Consider the following 20,588-nt stretch of genomic DNA (forward strand, 5'->3'; position numbering starts at 1 on the left):
AACTCGACAGAGGTCCAATGGATAATCATCGCTCAAATTTCTATTAGACCCTGGGAGATACAAAACAGTAGATAGAATGCTTACTCAAATTCATCTCTGCAACTCTTATGATCTCTACGTACCTAGTAGATACTCTCTCTAGCTGAGTCCCGCTTGATTCTTTTTTCAAGCTCCACTGCTCGACCAATCACATCCCGATCCTGACTAAGCGGTGGCCACCCGCCTACCCGTCTCCACTAGCTGTGATTGAAGCGAAAAATTGGGAACTTCTCTTTTTTGCTTCATGCGACGGGCAACAGCGAGGCCGCCCTGAACTGCGACCAGCCCTATTCACCATAATCATAATGCTCGCCCGGCAGATTCGGAGGGCGATTGCCTCCCAGCGGGCAGCTCCGACACGACCAATTGGACTGTCATCGCTCCAAACGACCAGCTTTAGAAGATGCGTCGTCACACAACAATACCAGCCCCGAAAGCGCCGAGGATCAGAGTCGAACCATGCGACCATCCACGGCAGGAGTCTTGCAACGGCTGTTGACGACTTCAAGTTTGTCAATTCTCCTTATGGTGACCTCAACCAGCTCGCTGGCTCGGGCCTGCAACCCTTCCAGACATCACCTACCGAAGTCCGCCCTCTCGACCCCTCATCGTTTTTGACCCTCCCGGAGCCAGCCAGTCGCCGGCCATTTGGCAAGATGAACGTCAAAGGCATCCCTTCTGAGGCTGAGGAGATGCTACCCGTCTTTGATGCCTGCATCAATGTGGGCAGACTTGAGAGAGCTGCTCTCATCCTGAAGCGGATGAACGTGACCGGTGTCTTGCCAGGTGAACATCGAATTATGCTCCACAACCAGTACCTTCGCGCATCCCTCGACCAAATGCGAATGAATCCCGATCGAAAACAAGCCGAACAACTCCACAAATGGTACGAGCTCCAGATACGCAATCAGGATATGCCGCAGACCGCCGAGACTATCGCGTGTATGCTCAAGGCTTCACTTCTTTCCGAACGGGGGACAAGACTCGAACGTCTCATCAACCGATACATGAGCATGGCTCCCGGCGAAGCTGGTCTACGCGTGCTGAGCATGGCCGACATCCTCACCGACCAAGATCTGGGCATCATCACCGAGATATGTCCTACTTACAGCTTCGCTCCTGAATCTGAGGACAGTGACTATGTGACCATGGTATCCGAGGACCAGGACTTTGCAGTAGAGGAGGGTCTCGAAGAGGAGTTGGACGCACAACAGGTTGAGTCCTTCCCTGAGGTCAGACCCACTCCTCAGCGTGGAGACGGTCTGCATACTCTCAAAAGCGCCCTCTCCCTCATGCATGAGCTCCAAGATGTCGATATCTCCAAGCTGTCGGTTGAGGAGCAGCGAGAGTTTCAAGTGCGTCTGGAGCGAGATTCCATCGACGCTGCGATCGAGAAATGGCGAAATGCCAAGAAGAAGATGGACAAGATGGGCATCAACACTTCTCTCAACGTCAAGAGTGACGACTTCAATGTCGGCGACACCCTACACAATTGGCTGATACAAATGGAGAAGCGATTGAGGCAGGAGATTAGCAAAGTTGAAGAGTCGGAGGAGAGGGTATCCAAGACGGAGGAAGACTTGGAACGCTGCGTTTACGGTCCCATCCTTCGCGCGGCCAACCCTACTCGACTGGCTGCGGTCTCCATCCTTGCTGTGCTCAACAGTGGTGCAGTGATGGGCTTGGATAAGGGTGTCACCATGATCCGCCTTGTGAACGATGTTGCAAAGGTGGCTCAGGAGGACATTCGAGCTCAGGTTGTCGATAACGCTGCGAAGGAACGTCGACGTCTGCGTAAAGTCAAGTATACCGCAAACCCGGACGAGCAGGTTGAGACGAGCGAGAAAGCCATCATCGCCGATGCCCACGAACCAATCCCAGAGATTGATGATGATAGCGACGCGAGAAAGGTGTGGTCGACGGCGATCAGGATTCGGATCGGATCTATTCTCGTCAAGTCCTTGATGGAGACTGCCGAGGTCAACGTGGTCAAGCAGAACCGGTTGACTCGGGAGAAGATTAGTCAAGTCCAGCCTGCTTTTTCACATATGCACGCGATGCGAAAGGGCAAAAAGATTGGTGTCTTGGCCTTGAACCCATTTCTGGTTGAGCAATTCAAGCGCGAACCAGTCGGCGATTTCCTCGCCAAGCATCTTCCTATGATCGCTGAGCCCCGGCCGTGGAAGAGCATGCATACTGGTGGCTTCCTCCAGAGCAAAGTCTCCCTGGTTCGTGTCAAGTCAGGAGACGACGAGCAAAAGCTATACACCAAGGCAGCCATCCAGCGAGGCGACATGGACCAAGTATTCAAGGGATTGGACGTGCTAGGAAAGACCCCCTGGAGGATCAACGACAAGCTCCTGGATGTCATGGTGGAGGCATGGAACACAGGCGATGAGATTGCCAACATACCGGCGCTTAACCCGGTACTGGAGGCTCCCCCTGAGCCAGAGACACCCGATCCCCTTGTTAGACGTACTTGGATGCGCGCTCTCAAGTCGGTCGAAAACACCCGGTCCGCTCTTCATTCCCAGAGATGTTACATGAACCTCCAGCTCGAGATTGCAAGGGCCTTCCGCAAGCAGGTCATCTACTTTCCCCACAACGTCGACTACCGAGGTCGGGCTTATCCTCTCCCAACCTATCTTAACCATATGGGAGCCGACCACATGCGATCTCTCCTCAAGTTTGCAAACGGCAAGGAGCTCGGCGAGACTGGCCTCAGATGGTTGAAGATCCACATGGCCAACGTTTACGGATTCGACAAGGCCAGCTTTGACGAGCGAGAGGCCTTTGCTACAGACAATCTTGACAAGATCATCGAGTCGGCCACAAACCCGCTTCACGGGAGTCGATGGTGGCTGAAGGGCGAGGACCCTTGGCAATGTCTGGCTGCCTGCTTCGAACTAAAGGCCGCTCACGATCTCCCCGATCCTACAAAGTTTGTGTCAAACCTGCCGGTCCATCAAGATGGCACCTGCAACGGTCTCCAGCACTATGCGGCCCTGGGTGGTGACACGTGGGGTGCTCAACAAGTCAACCTCATGCCAGGCAGCCGGCCGGCCGATGTCTATTCGGCTGTCGCCAATCTGGTCAGGGAGTCGATTGGCAAGGAAGCCGAGAAAAATGAGCCTCTTGCGGAGATTTGCAAGGATAAGATCACCCGCAAGGTTGTGAAGCAAACTGTCATGACCAACGTTTACGGAGTCACGTTTGAAGGCGCCAAGAAGCAGGTCGCCAGACAAATCGATGCCCTATATCCTGACCTCCACAAGGAGACTGGGATCCCTCATCTGGTCGTGGCAACATACATTGCCAAGCACATCTTTATGGCCCTGGCAACCATGTTCCGTGGTGCTCATGACATTCAGTACTGGCTTGGTGAATGTGGTGGTCGAGTGTGCCGAGCCCTGACTCCAGCTCAGCTTGACCAGATTGCGGAAGAGTATCAGAACCCATCCGACAAGCCAAAGGCGAAGAAGGCGGTCAAGAATCAACTCGAGGAGTTGACTGCCCAGTTCCGATCCACTGTCGTGTGGACCACGCCTCTGCGCATGCCAGTCGCGCAGCCATACCGCAAGTCGACCATGAAGGAAATCCGCACTTGTCTGCAGTCCATCTCATACCCAGCCTTTGACCAGACGGACCCCGTGAACCGGAGGAAGCAACTTCAAGGATTCCCTCCCAACTTCATCCACTCGCTAGATGCCAGCCACATGCTGCTCTCGGCGCTCAAGTGCGATGAGCTGGGCCTCAACTTTGCCGCCGTCCACGACTCGTTCTGGACCCATGCTGCAGACGTGGACGTTATGAACACGGTTCTACGGGACGCTTTCATCCGAATTCACGAGGAGGACGTTGTCGGCCGCCTGGCCACCGAGTTCAAGGCAAGGTACAGGGGCGCGTTGTATCTGGCCAACATCGATGCCGACAGCCCCGTCGCCAAGAAAATCAAGGAGCTACGAAAGAACGGCAGGATGAACTACAAGGAGGAGCTATTGCTTGAGCACAAGCGCAACACCCTTCTTCTTTCTGGCAATCCTTGGGATGTGGAGGCTGCCCGCAAGATTGTCACGCCTGCCTCAGTATATGAGGAGATGGCTGCAGCTGAGGTCGACGTCGAGATTCAGAAAGAAACCCAAGAGATTGGGGGTCTCGGGGATATTCCAGAGGGCGAAGTCAGCGCACTCGATGAAGCTACAGAAGAGTTGGAAGTGAGCACTCTCGGCAACAACTTTGCCCAAGCGCTCATGGACAACCTTTCAACCACGGCATTCGAGCATCAAATCGTCACGCCAAAGAAGCACACGGCGCAAACAGTCAAGAAGGTCATTCCTGTTTGGCTTCCCCTCAAGTTCCCTGAACTTCCCCAGAAGGTACGGCGAACTTCAATCCGTGTTTCTTTGTCGACATTGAATGCTAATAGGTAACAGGGCGACTTTGACGTGGCGCAGTTGCGAGAGAGCAAGTACTTTTTCTCTTGACTCTCTACGGGGTGTTAGCATTATGACTCTTGTTTAGCACTCGGGTATGGTTATTCATGAGCTGTCGAGTGCTGAGAGGTGGTTATCACGCCATGTATCATCACGTGTGTATGACGGAGGGTGGGCATGAGGTGTTTGAGTTATTGTAGCGTTGAATTCCGGCGTTCTTGAAGAGGTGGGGGATCTTTTGAGCGACACCTAAAAGTATATGGATAGAAGCATGAGGCGGCCGAGAGCTGCTCGTTGTATATTACTGTTGGACATATTGATGGATCTGGACCAGGGGCGTCCGGACGAACAGACAATCCAATCAAGATGTATATCAAGTTACAGTGCTTCATGGTTCATTGAGTGCTGTTGGGTTTTGGTGACGAGTCTATGTATGTGCCTTGCAATCAGAACTTATGAATGTCGTCTTCAAAATGGAACAGAACATTGGTCTTGAGCGAATACGCAGACTCTATCTCGGTCTACTTCTTTTGGTTCATCTATCTCTAGATTTCTATGTAATCCATCTCTTTATCGCACAACAGCATCCTTGAGGCTGGGAACAGTGCAGACACCACCACTCTCAGTGACAAGACGGCCCTGGCCAGTCTTGCCAAGCTGCTCCACAACGCCAGCATCAAAAGCAACCTCGAGAGAGTCGGTGGTGGTGAAACCGGGCTGGAAAGTCTCCCAGATCTTCTTCTTGGGGTTGAGCACACCCTCGGGCTTGCCCTCCCAGCCCTCGAACCAGACGCGCTCGCCAGCCTTGGCGCCCTCGGGAGGAGAGACGAGCTCGACAGGGCCCTTGTGGTCATCCTCACCCTCCTTGACCTTGGGGGAGGCGGCGAGAACCATGGCGCATGACTTGATACCTCGCATCTTGACGGGCTTGAGGTTGCAGACGACGACAACCTTGCGGCCCTGCATCTCCTCGAGGGGAATGAGACCGTTGAGGCCGGAGCAGACGGTTCGGCAGATCTGGCCCTCGTACTCGACGTAGTCGTCGTTTCCAGGCTGGTCACCAACGGCAATGGTGGAGACGTAGAGGGAGTCGGCGTCAGGGTGGTTGATGGCCTTGAGGATGTGGCCGACACGGAGGTCAATCAGGGCAGGGGAAAGAGGGGCAGCGGGAGCGGGAGCAGCCTTTTGCTTGGGGGCCTTCTCCTTCTTCTCCTTCTTGGGCTTGGCACCAGCAACCTTCTCCTTGGCCTCCTCAACAACCTCCTTTACCTTCTCCTTGGTACGGTCGACGAGAGAAGCCTCACCACCGGCAGCGGCAGCAGCAGCAGCCTTCTTCTTCTTCTCCTTCTCGGCCTTGGCGTCGACAGGAGGCTTCACGTAGAGGACGTTGTCCTGGTCAACCTTGACCTTGTCCTCCTCCTTGACCTCGAGGCCGAACAGAGTCGAGTTCTGGACAAAGTCGATGTGGCGGACAATGTTAGGGTGTCCCTTCTCGCCGGTTCGCTCCTCAGGTGTCCACTTCGCAACGACGGGAGCGAGGGTCTCGTAGATGGCGACATCGGCCTTGGAGGGCTTGCTGCCGAGGAGGGTGGAGCGGCTAGACAGGTGGTCGTTGAGGGTCTCGAGGATGGAGGACTTGTCCTCGTTGGACTTGAGGCGCTCCGAGGTAGTGAGCCACTGCTGGATCTCGGCCTCCTCGGTGGGAGTGTAGGTCTGCGAGGCGAAGCATGCCATTCTGAATGTGGTGAGCGGGCGGAGGGGTAGGCTTCGGGTAGCCGTGCGGAGGGCACGAAGGGAGAACAGTGTGTCTGGAGAGAAGAGGAAGCTTTTTTGGCTTCACTCAGAGGTTGAACGAAGGAGAATTGTTTCAAGTAACAACTGGACGAGAGGATGATTCTTTCAAGTGTCGGAGTGACTGTTCAGGTCTCCCGATAATTTTCATGGTGGGGGAGGGGCACTTAGAGGGGCTTTCCATGTGGCTGACTCAGGAGGGGAGTGTGGCTGAAAAGTCTGTTCCTCGCGCTAACCCGTGACTGCGCTACCTTCTCGCGTCGCGGTGCGTCACGGCTTAACGCGCGCCACGCCCTTCGTTCGACTGCGATTCCCCCTGTCAACGGCCTTTGTGCAAACAAACCCTCGATTGAATGCGCTCACGGTCAATTATTGGAGTTTTGACTGCTAATTAGCGTATTTCTCTTTCTATAGACTCTTGTTAGAGTTATCGCATTTCTTAATTCCCCTCTTTTCTCATCCACCGATCCGAGGAGCAGAGTCCAAGACATCATCGCCGAAAACCTCACTAGTGGCGATCGACAGGCAGAAACTCCAAGCCCCTGAGCTTTCGAGCTCGCAACCTTTTTCTTTTCTCATCTTTCTCCTCCGTTTCTTGTCTCTCTGACAAGTCTGACAAGTCTTTTCCAATCATGACAACACCGAGATCTCCCTCAGAGGCCACGACCTCCGTTCGGTCCACCTCCCGCCTGCCCACCAGCGTTCCGAGTTCCCCGCCACCACCCGAGTCGCCAAACTCCACCATGAAGCTCGAGGATGGGATCGACGATGCGCTTTTGAAGGAAGAAGAAGCTGCGCGAGAAGAGAACGAGAAAATTGAAGAAAAGCGACGCCAGGCTCTGCTCAAGAAACGTAGGAAGAAGAAGGCCGAGACCAAGGCTGAGCGAGAGACCAAGGCCAGGGAACTCGATGATCTGCTGGCGAAGAGTGCCGCCTTTAGCGATATTCTCACCAAAAAGACACAAGTTCTTGGACGTGTTGGCAGCAGTCTTGACGGGAAAACACTCGGCGAGCACAACCTGGAAATGGCTGAGCAGCCGAAGTGTATGGTCGGGGGAACCATGCGCGACTACCAACTTGAAGGTCTCACATGGATGTATGAGATTTGTTCACAAGGCATGAGCGGAATCCTCGCCGATGAGATGGGCCTTGGTAAGTACTCATCGTTGTGGCGATCGATCAGAGCTAACTCGTCGCAGGCAAGACGGTGCAGACCATCTCTTTGATCGCGTTGCTAAGGGAGCAAGAGAACTATCTCGGCCCTCACTTGATTGTCGCACCTCTCAGCACTCTATCCAACTGGATGGACGAATTTCACAAGTGGACACCTTCGATCCCCGTGGTCATGTACCACGGAAACAAAGATCAAAGAGAGGAGATCTTCAAGACGAACATGATGCGACACCTTAAGAGTGGTCGCCCGACCGAGAAGTTCCCAGTTGTCTGCACGTCTTACGAGATGGTTCTCAGAGACCAACACAACCTCTCTAGGATCAGCTGGGAATTCATCATCATCGTGAGTCGTCCCTGTGATCGCGGTCTATGCTCATACTCACACGCCTCCAGGATGAAGGTCACCGAATGAAGAACGCAGAGGCGAAGCTGTTTCAGCAGCTCCGTCAGTTCTCTTCAGCTACCCGTCTCCTCATCACGGGCACCCCGCTCCAGAACAACCTGAAGGAGTTGTGGTCGTTACTTCACTTTCTTCTTCCCACTATCTTCACCGACTGGGAAGCGTTTGAATCGTGGTTTGACTTTTCTGACCTGGAAGATGAACGTGGCACTGAAGAGTTCATTGCCGACCAGAAGAAGCAAGACCTTGTCAAGAAGATTCATCTGATTCTTCAGCCCATGCTCTTGCGACGTATCAAGCAGGATGTCGCGGCGTACCTCCCCAAGAAACGGGAGTATGTCCTCTTTGCGCCCATGACCAAGGAACAAACCGATCTCTACAACGTCTTGACTAACAAGAAGATTGACACGAGAAAGTACCTTGAGGACAAAGTCGTGGAAAAGATCAGCAACACTCCCTCGTCGACAAAGCCCAGCCGAGGAACATCGCGATCTACCAGCAGAGCACCCAAGACCACGTCACTCCCCATTCGCGAGAGTCCCGTTAAGCAGCGGGTAGACGATAAGCCAGTAGCACCAGTCGTCAACAACGCCTTCGCGATGATGATGATGCCGAAGCGTGGCAGGGGTCGCCCACGTAAGAACCCAGCGCCTGATACAGCATCGCCGACCCCCTCTTCCGCCGGCAAGAGAAAATCCCCTCCAACATCAATCAAGTCGGAGGCCAAGAGTGCGAAGTCTAGTCGTCAGTCGACGCCAGTCAGCTTGCGTGGGCGACCTCGAAAGACGCGAACGTACAAGGACGCCGGATCCGACGAGGAGGCGATGTCGGATGATGAGTTTGAGGCCAAGCTTGCTAAAGAGATGGTTCCTGAAGATGTCGACAACAACGCCAAGACGTCCTTGACACCCGAAGAGATGGAGCGCGCTCAGACACTTGAGCTTGCCAGTAGGTCCATTGTTACCAAGATTTGATCAGTGCTAACCTAAATAGAAAAGCAAATTGCTCAGAAGAAGCTGGGCAACCCTTTGGCTCAACTCCGTCTTGTGTGTAACTCGCCACACAACTTCTACAACCCATGGAACGCATCGAAGGATCTTCCTGTCGATGACTCGATAGTCACAGCTTCGGGCAAGATGCTGCTCTTGGATCGCCTTTTGCCCCGGTTGTTCGAAGATGGCCACAAAGTCCTCATTTTCTCTCAGTTCACGACTCAGCTCGACATCCTGGAGGATTATTGTCGCGAGCTGCGTGGCTGGAACGTTTGTCGGATTGATGGCTCAGTTTCGCAAGAAAGTCGCCGGACCCAGATTGCGGACTTCAATACCGATCCAGAGTACAAGGTTTTCCTTTTGTCTACTCGCGCTGGCGGACAAGGCATCAACCTCGCATCTGCAGATACCGTCATCTTGTTTGATTCCGATTTCAACCCGCAACAAGATCTTCAAGCCCAGGATCGATGCCATCGCATCGGCCAGACTCGCCCCGTCATTGTCTTCCGCCTGGCAACCAAAGATACGGTTGAAGAATCGCTCCTTCTTTCTGCGGACGCAAAGCGACGTCTCGAGAAGCTGGTTATCAAGAAGGGTGGCTTCAAGACAATGGGCCAGAAAATGGACCTCCGTGAGGACCTCGACCCGGAATCCCTTCGGGCGCTACTTCTCAAAGACGGTGAAGTCTACAAAGTCTCTGGCGGAGAGGAGGTATTGAGCGAGTCGGACTTGGACGTGCTGTGTGATCGAAGTGAAGAGGCCTACGCCAAGGCGGCAAGTGGTGAAGGCGATGCAGACGGTTACCGTGTGGTCGAGACCGGCGCAGACTCGATCAAGATGGCACGAAAGAACTGAGCACGGGACGAATATGCGATGGATCTATTGCTAACATGATTGTATGATATTGGTCTGCGGATACATGGTTTGGGTTGTTCACAGGGCGCAAAGGCTCCGGAACCTTGTATTTTTACACAGTTGCTGTACTTGCTAACGATGTTGGAAATATCGATAGCCTCGGGATACAGGCTCTGGCTGGGAATCATTGTATTTTTACACCTTAATTGCTTCTATTTCTTTGCACACTTGCATGGTTCTCACTTCCAACTGCTCAAGATGCACCAGCCGACAAGCGTGCAGCATTCGATGTACCACTTGCCACACACAGCCCCTGAATAATCTCACAGGATGTTAGCAATCGTAATAACATTAGCCAAATATCTGCCTCTACGAAGAATCCCGTCAATGAAGAGATTGTCATTGAACAAGATCAACTCAGACCTCAATCTTGCCCATCCCTGCATCTTAGCCGGTACGTACCCACAACAAGTGGGGCCATCGGTCATCGGCCTCCAGAAGCGCCGCCCATTTTCCAAAAAATTTCCAGCGACAGAGACTCTCGCTCGCGACTCCAGATTCTGAAGGTTGAGAATCCCCATCCTCTTCCCTTCGATATCCCAACCACTCTCCACGAATGGCTCCCAGCGCGCGGAATTCCGGCCGCGCGGCCAAGGTCCACAAGAATGGTCGTACTGAGCAGCGACAGCAGAAGCGCAAGAGGGAGCAGGAGGATCTCCAGCAGCTGGAGCAGAGGGTGATTGACTTGGTATGTCTTTGCGATGCCCTCATTTTGACGCTTTAAGCCTTTGCTAATGGACTTGTCAGGACCCCAAGTCGGATACTATCAGGAACTTCTCACATCTCCCCCTCTCCGTACCGACCGCCTCTGGCCTCGAGGCCTCGCACTTCCAGGTCCTGACCGACGTTCAAGCCCAAGCCATTCCCCTCGCCCTCAAGGGCAACGATGTCCTCGGAGCCGCCAAAACTGGCAGCGGAAAGACACTTGCCTTCCTGATCCCCGTTCTCGAGAAGCTTTACCGCGCACAATGGACCGAGTACGATGGCCTCGGCGCCCTCATCCTCTCCCCCACCCGCGAACTCGCCGTCCAGATCTTTGAAGTCCTACGCAAGGTTGGTCGAAACCACGTCTTCTCGGCAGGTTTGGTCATTGGTGGAAAGAGCCTCAAGGAGGAGGCTGAGCGATTGGACCGCATGAACATCCTCGTCTGTACGCCCGGCCGCATGCTGCAGCACCTCGACCAGACGGCCGGCTTCGACGCAAACAACCTGCAGATCCTGGTGCTCGACGAGGCGGATCGCATCATGGACATGGGCTTCCAGTCGGCTGTTGACGCCCTGGTCGAGCATCTTCCCAAGTCGCGACAGACTCTCATGTTCAGTGCGACGCAGAGCAAGAAGGTGTCTGATCTTGCGCGACTCAGCCTCAAGGACCCCGAATACGTCTCTGTTCACGAAGCCGCAGCGAGCGCGACCCCTACGAACCTTCAGCAACATTACATTGTTACGCCTCTGACCGAGAAGCTCGACACACTGTATGGCTTCATCAAGGCCAACCTTAAGAGCAAGATCATCGTGTTCTTGAGTTCTGGAAAACAAGTCCGATTCGTGTACGAGAGTTTCCGTCATCTCCAACCTGGTATTCCTCTACTCCATCTCCACGGCAGACAAAAGCAGATTGCTCGAATGGAGATTACATCAAGATTCACCGCCGCCAAGCACTCGTGTCTGTTTGCTACCGATGTCGTTGCGCGAGGAATTGATTTCCCTGCCGTCGACTGGGTGATCCAGGCTGATTGCCCTGAAGACGTCGACACATACATCCACCGAGTTGGCCGAACAGCTCGGTATCAGAGCAATGGTCGAGCCGTGCTATTCCTAGACCCAAGTGAGGAGCCTGGCATGCTCAAGAAACTGGAGCAAAAGAAGATTCCGATACAAAGGGTAAACGTCAAGGAGAAGAAGAAGAAGAACATCAAGGACCACCTGCAAAGCATGTGCTTCCAAAACCCGGACCTCAAGTATCTCGGTCAAAAGGCATTTATCAGCTACGCCCGATCCGTCTACATACAAAAGGACAAGGACGTCTTCAAGTTTGACAAGCTCGACCTCGACGGCTTCGCTGCCAGTTTGGGTCTTCCCGGAACACCACAGATCAAATTCCAGAAGGGCGACGATATCAAGCGGATAAAGAATGCCCCTCGCGCGGGCATGTCGAGTGACTCCGAGTCTGACGAAGATCTGGAGGGTAAGAAGAAGAGCAAGAAGAACGAGGTGCGGACAAAGTACGATCGCATGTTTGAGCGAACGAACCAGGACGTCTTGTCAAGTCACTACACGAAACTTGTCATTGATGGGGACGACAAGAAGGGCGAGGATGATGATGAGGCCGATTTCTTGTCTGTGAAGAGAGTTCTCAGGGACGATGATCTCGACGAGGCTTCCAAGGACGCATACAAGAGCACAGCAAAGATCATCGAAGGCCTAGGCGGCGAGGAGCCCTTCATCGTAGACTCGAAGCGTCGCGAAAAGGCCCTCAAGTCGAAAAAGAAGATGGCCAAGTTCAAGGGCAACTCAACCAAGCTCGTCTTCGACGAGGAGGGCAACGCCCACGCCGTGTACGAGCTCCAGGACGAGGACGACTTCCGCCAGGAGGGTCCCGCGGAGGAGCAGAGGCGCAAGTTTGTCGAGGACGAGGCTACGAGGGTCAAGGAGGCGGATGTCGACGACAAGGCTCTCGCCAAGCAGAAGCGCCGCGAGAAGAAGGAGAAGAGGAAGGCTGCGGAGAGGGCGGAGCGTATGGGCTTTGTCGACGACGAGGATGCGCCTATGCTACAAGCCGTCGACGACGGAGAGGATCCTCTGGAATTCATGCGGTCTCTACCCATCGCTGGACAAGATTCGTCGTCGGAAGAGGAGGAGAGGGAACCACCGAGGAAGCGGGCCAAGAAGTGGTTCGAGGACGATTCCGAAGACGAGGCCAAGAAGAGCAGGAAGAAGGGCAAGGGCAAGGTCATCGAGATGGATCAGGAGCCGGAGACGCTCGAGGATCTGGAGGCCCTTGCTACTGGGCTGCTGGATGGTTGAAGTAGGACGAGATAGGTTCGATACCCTTTGGAGCCTTGTGTTTACGGATAGACAAAAGTTGCAGATTATACAATGCACAAGGTTGTTTTTCATGGGCGTGTATTCATCTCTGTTGTGCGTGTTGTGGTTGTGGTCTCTTTAGAGATGAAGACAGCTTTAAAAAGGAAGACAGACAATTATACGATATTCAGTCACAGCAATATTCAAGGTCAAAAAAAAGCAATCATCAATACTATTCATCAAAACCTATCCATTCATACCATCCAGCTCCGCGCTCAGCAATGCCGACAAAAAGGTACCAAACGCATATATAAACCCCCCCCCCCCCCCCCCCAAAAAAAAAAGAAAACAAGCAAAGAACTCCCTTTACTCGTCTGCTCGTCTCCCAAATAGCCTCACCCTGTAAAAGCAAGTATGCGTCTTGGCACCATAGTTGCTCACAGCACGAATAATGACGTGGTCCGTCATGGCACCCAGGTCTTCGAGTTCCGGGCTGAGGTGGTGGATGTGCACGCCGTTGTGCAGCTCATCGCTCTCGTAGACAAACTGGCTAATCTTTACAAACGAATCCTCAAAGCTGGGAGGGGTAAAGTCCCAGTCTTCTTTGTTGTCGGGGAAGTGCGTTTGTGAAAAGTCGCGCACCTTTTCACGCTCGTCGGCCTCGATTCTGGCCCAGACTTCGATGTGGCGGGGACGAGCCTCCGGATCTGTGGTTGCCCCGGGGAGGATGTGTTCGATGACTACTTGCTGGGGGACCATGAGGTGGGCGAGGTGGACGGCGATTGAGGCGCTGTGAGCGTTGCCGCGGTGGTTGACAGTACGCGCAGCACAGTAACAGTCTCCTTCATCCTGCCAGGGGTGAAGTGCCGCGATGGGAGGTAAGGGGTTCACACCAAGGATACCCTTCTCGTAGGCCTCGTCAGAAGCAACGCCCTTATTCCACGGATCCCACACTGGCGTCGTGCGTCTCGTGTCAATAGTAGCACCAGAGCCTACTCCAAAAAAGTTGACCTGGTTCTTGAGCACGGCATCCCAGTTTACCTTGATCGTGCCCTTGGCCGTGGCCTGGAGACTCAAGTCGGCCAGGGCCTTCTTGACGATCTCATGGACAAGGTTGGAGATCTCAGTCTTGGTGACCTGCTTGGGCGCATTAAAAGTTGCTGCGCGAATCATCTCCTTGACGCGCTTATCCATCTTTGTCCTAAGCTCCGTCATCTCAGCAGCGATCTGCTTCCGATGCTTGGTAAACTCGCTCTCGACTTGCTTGAGAAACTGCTCGCGGGTGACGACGGCTTGATTCTTCTCCTTGAGCTGCTCATTGACAATCTTAGTGAGTCGTTCGTCGAATTCGCGCTCCGAACCAGCAGACTGTCTCTTATCCATTGCCGTATTCAGAAGCTCCTGAATCTTGTTGTCGTTGTTCTTAATCCATCGGTCCCACCACCCAGAAAGTTTACCCTCCACCTGTTCAGCAGCCCCCGTGGCGCTGTTGTTGATGGTTGACGTAAACCAAGGGTCTTTGGTGAGCCGAGCAAGGAGTGCCTCCCACTGCCCGTCGGAAGAAACCTCAAGACTACCATTCTTCTTGTCGAAGTTTAGGAAACTGCCGTCCGCCTTCAAGAGATCCCGGAGAGCGTGCCAGAATTCCTGCGAGATGACGGGTTTCCCGCCCTTGACGTCCATGTGGACAATGTGAGGGACTATCGCCTCGAGCCTCTTGATGGCTTGCTCGTGGAGGTTTCCCTTGTCTTTCAAGGAGCCGACTGCTTTTTTGTACGAGTCCAAGAACTTATCAAAGGATCCGGATCCGCGCTCTTCTGGGTCAGCCCAAATATCGGGTCCCTCATCCGTGCCCCAGGAAGGCATTGACGGAATCATGTTTCCAATTCTCTCAAAGAAGCCAGAAGGATTGGGCCAATGAAGGGTGTCGGACGATCCCAAATCCGGGAAGCCTGGTACTGACGGCACAGATGTTCCCATTGCCATATGTATAACGGCGCCGCTAATGGACAAAGCAAGAAAAGAAAGCATGGTCCAATACATAGCCAAGCCCGCCTGAGAGCCTCGAAGTTGGACTCCAGATACTCTGTCGATAAAGCTGAAGACGTAATCCATCAACTTGTCGGACAACCATTCCAAGCTTCGTACGTACGTCATGGGATGCAAGAGCCACCACCATTCCACGGGACCAGCATGATGATGCTCCTCGCCGTCGTCAAAATCGTCAAAGTCGTTCCGCTGTCCCCTAAATAGGCGGAAAGGCCAGAGCGTGAGCACCCAAGCGATTTGTTGCTGGAACCACTGCTTCCATGTCTCGCGTTGAACGATTGATCGGGTCCGGGTTTCTCTCTCTGCTCGCTCACGAGCAACTTGGTCTTCGACCTCGCGAATCTCTTGCTGGATTAAAAAGTCACGCTCCCACGGATCAACCGGAATCTCGTTGGCCTTATCGAACGAGGTGACCCTCTTGTTGATCTTGTCGGCTTGTGCAAAGAGCCCCCCTTTGTCTGACCGGTTCTGTGGTCTCTTTCGAAAGGTTCCCTTCGATTGCTCATATGTCTCCTCGGATCCCTGCCTTGGTCGACGGTTGGCGGTCACCCTATGCACACCTAGCGATTCCGCTTCTGGCTCTGAACCGGTTGCTTCCTCATCCACGCTCTCCTCCTCTTGATCTTCTTCCTGGGCAGAATTTCGCGCTGGCAATTGGCTTGACCTTGTCTGGCGCGTTCTATTGGGAGCTGGCGTGTTGATCTTCTTTCTATGATCGACAACAACACGCGTGGTTCTTGGATCCTCCTCTTCTTCGTCTTCCTCTGAAGACTGGTAAATCGGTCGCAGTCTCCCGGTTTGTGCAGGCCGTGATACACGTTCCTCAGGCGCATCTTCTTGTGTCCGGGTAGCTGTCTTAGAGGTGCGCTGTCGTGTTTGGGGACCTGGGGTTGAAGTAGGCGCAGATCCTATCGTCGCATCTTCGTAGTAGTCACTTTCCATACCAAAACTGCGCAGGCTGTCGGCGTCACTACCAGCGACAGTTCCCCGAGGGAGATTCGCAGCGCTTAGCTGATTTCCATCTGATGCACGTTAGAAATGCTAGACCAGGTTTTCACAACAATACTCACCATCACGAGAAGTCTCCTCATCTTCCGCGGTTGCAGTTGCCCGAGGTTTTGGTGGTCGCACAAACACATCAGTGTCATCACGCTTGGAGAGGGCCTGGTTGACAGCGGTGCTCAGGTCCATCCGCTGAAAGCCAGCGCTCACCCTGGGCGGCGGCTCAACACCAGAGCCATAGGTGTACTGTCTCCGAGAGCTCGGAGTACCTTGCAGCGGCGGCAGCTGAGGTCGTATCAGGGCGTTTGGGGACTCGTGTGTAGATGGCTGCTCCGGTTCCCGACTGGTGAACCGGGGACGTCTACCGGCAGCTACTCTGGGAGGCATGACTGAGACAGGATGTGATTTTTGGTCGAGGTTGAGATGAACAAGGGATTGAACAACGAGATAGACTTGATGTGAAAGGATTGAGGCCCTTTTGTGTCATGAACAAGTGCCTGCCGTTATCCTCGTGTAAAAGCGGTCCACGCAAGGGGTGTCGTCGTTCTTTGTGCTATGAGATGAGAATAGCAACCATGAGAAAGGTGGATTGCCGAAAACGCAACACAATGTGTATGCAGGTGACCGACTACGGGTCCGTTCCCATCCCGGTCCTGCCAGACAAAGACGGTCTTTCAGTGCGCCAGCTTGGGCTGGCCAATCTTGAAGTTCCAGTTGCGCGCAAGTCACAACAAAGAAATCATCATGTTGGTGGTGGCGGGTCGACTTGGAAATTCTCACAATGCGGTGAAGGTGCGCGACTCGGGGGCTCCGAAACTTGCGAGATGGAGAATGAAAAAATCTCTTTCCTGAATCCGAAAATGATTCAAAATATCGTCGCCTCTTTTTTTTTTTTTTCTTCGTCGTTATATTCGTGATCGTCTGTGAAGGTGTTGAGGTGAATGCGCCCGGAGACGCGATGCGCGCCGAGGATTAGGCGCCGCGAATTGAGAGGCTGGCGTGATCACGTGTTTGGGCGATGTGAAGTGACGGCCGCTAAAATGGCCGCCAAGTGTTGGGGACCATGAGAAGGACATGAGGGTTTGTGATGTGGGTATAGAGAGGATCGTTTGTTAGAATTGTCCAAACAATGGATCTGTTGGGCAAAAAGAGACAGCCACCGCATCCAAGGTCTCGAAACGTGCAGTCAAGCAGCTCATAACATGATGTGCTAAGTGACGGCATAACCAGTCCACTCGGCGTCAAGTTGTGTTACTGTACTCGGCGCAATTCATTCAAGTCTCATGTCAGCCACCAGATTCAGGTTCTCGTATTAATTACTACTAGCCATCTATAGAAGCTACAAACTCTCCTCTCATAGCCGGGCCAACAGAGAGAACCCGGGTAATACCACCGTAGAAGCTAACGTCCATCTCTCATCATGAACCCCCCCTGCTTGGCAACGGCGCCCCGCCACCCTCAAACCCAGAATCGTCATCTCTGACTGGCTTTCTCCGTCCAAGCAATCAAAGCGTTGCTCTGACGCTCGTGTAAACAGAGTTGCAAGATAATGAGGCAGAGTGCCCCTGGTCATTTTCTAAATCGTTCTCTGTCCTTCCCATCTCCTCGCCAACCCCGTATTAATATCCATACCTATCCATTAATACCACGGCTCGCCGCCTCAACAAACACCCAAAATAGTCTCACCACATCCATCTCTTTGTTAGACCCGCCACCCCCTACCCTGGTCTCCCTACCCCCCATCTTCCTCTTCCCTCTTAAAAAAAGTGCCCCGCCATCTCCCTCACCTCCTTGCCTTAAACCCCGCCGCTTCGCGCATCGATTCTTCCCGTCCTCACCGCAAACTCTCTCCCATCGCTCATAACAAAGAAATCGACAATGCCTGTTGGAACAGTTCTCGTCACTGGGTACGCCACAATTCCCCTCCCTTGCGACCCTTGCGCCCCGTTTTGCGCCCTTCTCGACTCTGTCTTTGTCCTCGTCGCAATCTGATACCCCTCAGACGCTGCCGCGCGTTGTCGTCTCAAAGAAACAGCCCATTGCTAACCACCTCATTCTTCGATCTTGCAGTGGCACTGGCTACATTGGCTCCTTCACCTCTCTTGCCCTGCTTGAGCACGGTTACGATGTTGTCATTGTCGACTCCCTCTACAACTCGTCCGAGGTTGCCCTCGACCGCATCGAGCTGCTGGCCGGCCGCCGTCCTGCCTTCTACAAGCTCGACGTGACCGACGAGAAGGCCCTCGATGAGGTCTTTCAGAAGCACCCTGCCATTGACAGTGTGATTCACTTTGCTGCTCTCAAGGCAAGTTGTCTGCTGTCCTCCGGTCCAGACGACCGTCCCGGCCTTCACGCCCGTTAACACCATCCGCAGGCTGTCGGCGAGTCCGGCGAGATTCCCCTCGAGTACTACCGTGTCAATGTCGGCGGCAGCATCGCTCTTCTCCGCGCCATGGAGCGCAACAACGTCAACAACATCGTCTTCTCCTCCTCCGCCACCGTCTACGGCGATGCCACCCGCTTCCCCAACATGATCCCCATCCCCGAGCATTGCCCCATCGGTCCTACCAACACCTACGGCCGCACCAAGTCCATGATTGAGGACGTTATCACCGACTTTATCAACGCTCAGCGCAACAACCTCGAGAAGGCCGGCAAGGAGTACAAGCAATGGAACGGTGCCCTTCTGCGATACTTCAACCCCTGTGGTGCCCACCCCAGCGGCATCATGGGCGAGGATCCCCAGGGCGTTCCTTACAACCTTCTGCCCCTTCTTGGAAAGGTTGCGACCGGTGAGCGCGAAAAGCTGTTGGTATTCGGCGACGGTAAGTTTCCTAGCCAGGCACAGCCTCCTTTTCGCTCAATTCCTAACATGGGTTAGACTACGCCTCCCGAGACGGCACCGCCATCCGCGACTACATCCACGTTGTCGACCTTGCCCGCGGCCACCTCGTCGCTCTCAACTACCTCCGCGAGAACCAGCCCGGCGTCAAGGCATGGAACCTTGGTTCCGGCCGTGGCAGCACCGTCTTTGAGATCATCAAGGCCTTCAGCAAGGTCGTCGGCCGTGACCTCCCCTACCAAGTCAACCCCCGACGACAGGGCGATGTCCTCGATCTTACCGCGAACCCCTCTCTGGCCAACAAGGAGCTCAACTGGAAGACGGAGCTCACCATGGAGGAGGCTTGCGACGACCTCTGGCGCTGGGTTAAGAACAACCCCCAGGGTTACAGACAAGATCCTCCTGCGGAGCTGCTTGATGCTATCAAGGCCAAGGCTTAAAGCGATGTGATGATATAGGTCACGTCTGCGAGTAGGCCTTCTCGCAACTTGGGTCTAATAATTCCGGTGGTACATGTTTTTGGATTAAATGGTTGAGCCATCCATAGCATTTAGACTTGTAGCGCGTTCAAAGAAAAGGAGCAAGGCTAGATTTAATCACATTTTATGAGCAGCTTGCCCGTTGTCTTGCGGCTCTCGATGTCCTGGTGCGCCCGCGCAACCTCCTTGAGGGGATACACGTCGTGGATCGCAACCTCCAGCTTCTTGGACTTGAGCATGTCAAAGAGCTCGGTGGTGTACTTCTCCAGGCTGGCTCTCGGCGAGACGTAGACATTGACGACGGGTCGCATCAATCGAACGCACTTGGGGGTGAGGCGGAGGATGTTGACGGGGTCCACGGCGCCAGACTGTATTGTTAGTCGCGAACTCCAGGGTGAAGGGTTCAACTTACGGCATTTCCGAATGAGATAAGACTGCCCTTAGGCGCAATCATTTCCAAATCAGCATCAAAGGTGGCCTTGCCAACACCGTCAAAGATGACATCAACACCATGACCACCGGTGATCTCCTTCACCTTGGCCACCACATCATCATGTGAGTTGATAGTATACTCAGCACCGTTCTTCTTGGCCAAAGCGAGCTTCTCCTCCGAGCTCGCTGTGCCAATGGTCTTTGCGCCAACCGCGCGCAGCAGCTGGACGAGCAGAGTACCAACACCACCGGAAGCGGCGTGGACGAGGACCCATTGGCCGGCCTTGACCTCACCAGCCTCACGGATAAAGGTCCAGGCAGTCAGACCCTGAAGGTACGCAGCTACAGCCTGCTCGTTTGAGATCTCATCGGGGATGATGATGGCATCCGCGGCGTTGACGACGCTGTACTCGGCATACGCGCCGACGGTGCCCATAAAGACCACGCGAGCTCCAGAAGGGAAGTTGGACACGGAAGAATGCGAGTCAACAACCGTACCAGCAGCCTCACGTCCAAGTGTCAGAGGGAAATGCGGCGCCTTGTACAGGCCGGTACGGAAGTAAGTATCGATGTAGTTGAGGCCGGCAATGGAATTGCGAACGAGGAGCTGACCCTCGCCGACCTTGGGCACAGGGACGTCGTTGTACTCAAGTACCTCGGTGCCGCCGTTCTTGTTGATCTGAACGGCCTTCATCGTGGGTGGAATGGGAGCCATCTTGACGGTGGAGAGGTGGGAAGCGACTCGGGCGATGCGCTGCACGGGAATGAGATGTCTTGCGACCGAGAGTGACGAAGGCCTGAGAAGTGAGCGGCGAAGTGGCGAGGCAAGCGACTGGGCCATTACCTATGTATGAAGAATCCTCGAAGGAGTTGAGGACAAGTCGGAAGAGAATCGGCTTGAGACGGTCTTCACGATAACGGCCACGGGTATCCACGCGCTGGCGGGGTCGGATAGGTTCCATGATGGCGGGGTAAAAACCCAATCGTCTGGTGTTTCTGCTTAGCAATCAAAGA

General features: G+C 54.0%; 7 protein-coding genes across 7 annotated transcripts; 4 read left to right on the forward strand and 3 right to left on the reverse strand.

Annotated features, from left to right (window-relative positions):
• Positions 1-344: 344 nt before the first annotated feature.
• Positions 345-4,523, forward strand: LRP88_06629 (DNA-directed RNA polymerase; the record flags this gene model as incomplete). The annotated part of the gene is made up of 2 exons (XM_083243167.1): positions 345-4,415; positions 4,473-4,523. 2 exons carry the CDS (start codon positions 345-347, stop codon positions 4,521-4,523), a joined length of 4,122 nt encoding a protein of 1,373 aa, XP_083100391.1.
• A 519-nt stretch (positions 4,524-5,042) lies between these two features.
• Positions 5,043-6,206, reverse strand: LRP88_06630 (glutathione S-transferase C-terminal domain-containing protein; the record flags this gene model as incomplete). Its single annotated transcript, XM_083243168.1, has 1 exon — positions 5,043-6,206. The coding sequence occupies one exon, from the start codon at positions 6,204-6,206 to the stop codon at positions 5,043-5,045; it is 1,164 nt and encodes a 387-aa protein (XP_083100392.1).
• An 800-nt stretch (positions 6,207-7,006) lies between these two features.
• On the forward strand, positions 7,007-9,683 carry LRP88_06631 (SNF2 family N-terminal domain-containing protein; the record flags this gene model as incomplete). The annotated part of the gene is made up of 4 exons (XM_083243169.1): positions 7,007-7,415; positions 7,463-7,779; positions 7,830-8,784; positions 8,962-9,683. 4 exons carry the CDS (start codon positions 7,007-7,009, stop codon positions 9,681-9,683), a joined length of 2,403 nt encoding a protein of 800 aa, XP_083100393.1.
• Positions 9,684-10,299: 616 nt separating this feature from the next.
• On the forward strand, positions 10,300-12,770 carry LRP88_06632 (RNA-dependent ATPase HCA4; the record flags this gene model as incomplete). The annotated part of the gene is made up of 2 exons (XM_083243170.1): positions 10,300-10,431; positions 10,491-12,770. 2 exons carry the CDS (start codon positions 10,300-10,302, stop codon positions 12,768-12,770), a joined length of 2,412 nt encoding a protein of 803 aa, XP_083100394.1.
• A 366-nt stretch (positions 12,771-13,136) lies between these two features.
• LRP88_06633 (uncharacterized protein) lies at positions 13,137-16,208 on the reverse strand (the record flags this gene model as incomplete). Its single annotated transcript, XM_083243171.1, has 2 exons — positions 13,137-15,841; positions 15,890-16,208. The coding sequence occupies 2 exons, from the start codon at positions 16,206-16,208 to the stop codon at positions 13,137-13,139; spliced, it is 3,024 nt and encodes a 1,007-aa protein (XP_083100395.1).
• Positions 16,209-17,699: 1,491 nt separating this feature from the next.
• LRP88_06634 (NAD-dependent epimerase/dehydratase family protein) lies at positions 17,700-19,103 on the forward strand (the record flags this gene model as incomplete). The annotated part of the gene is made up of 4 exons (XM_083243172.1): positions 17,700-17,728; positions 17,892-18,126; positions 18,196-18,646; positions 18,703-19,103. 4 exons carry the CDS (start codon positions 17,700-17,702, stop codon positions 19,101-19,103), a joined length of 1,116 nt encoding a protein of 371 aa, XP_083100396.1.
• Positions 19,104-19,255: 152 nt separating this feature from the next.
• Positions 19,256-20,289, reverse strand: LRP88_06635 (quinone oxidoreductase family protein; the record flags this gene model as incomplete). Its single annotated transcript, XM_083243173.1, has 2 exons — positions 19,256-19,465; positions 19,555-20,289. The coding sequence occupies 2 exons, from the start codon at positions 20,287-20,289 to the stop codon at positions 19,256-19,258; spliced, it is 945 nt and encodes a 314-aa protein (XP_083100397.1).
• Positions 20,290-20,588: the final 299 nt, after the last annotated feature.

This window comes from Fusarium phalaenopsidis (genome assembly GCF_050370095.1).
Source record: "Fusarium phalaenopsidis strain FUZ10S chromosome Unknown contig_32298, whole genome shotgun sequence".
Classification (NCBI taxonomy): Eukaryota; Fungi; Ascomycota; class Sordariomycetes; order Hypocreales; family Nectriaceae; genus Fusarium; species Fusarium phalaenopsidis.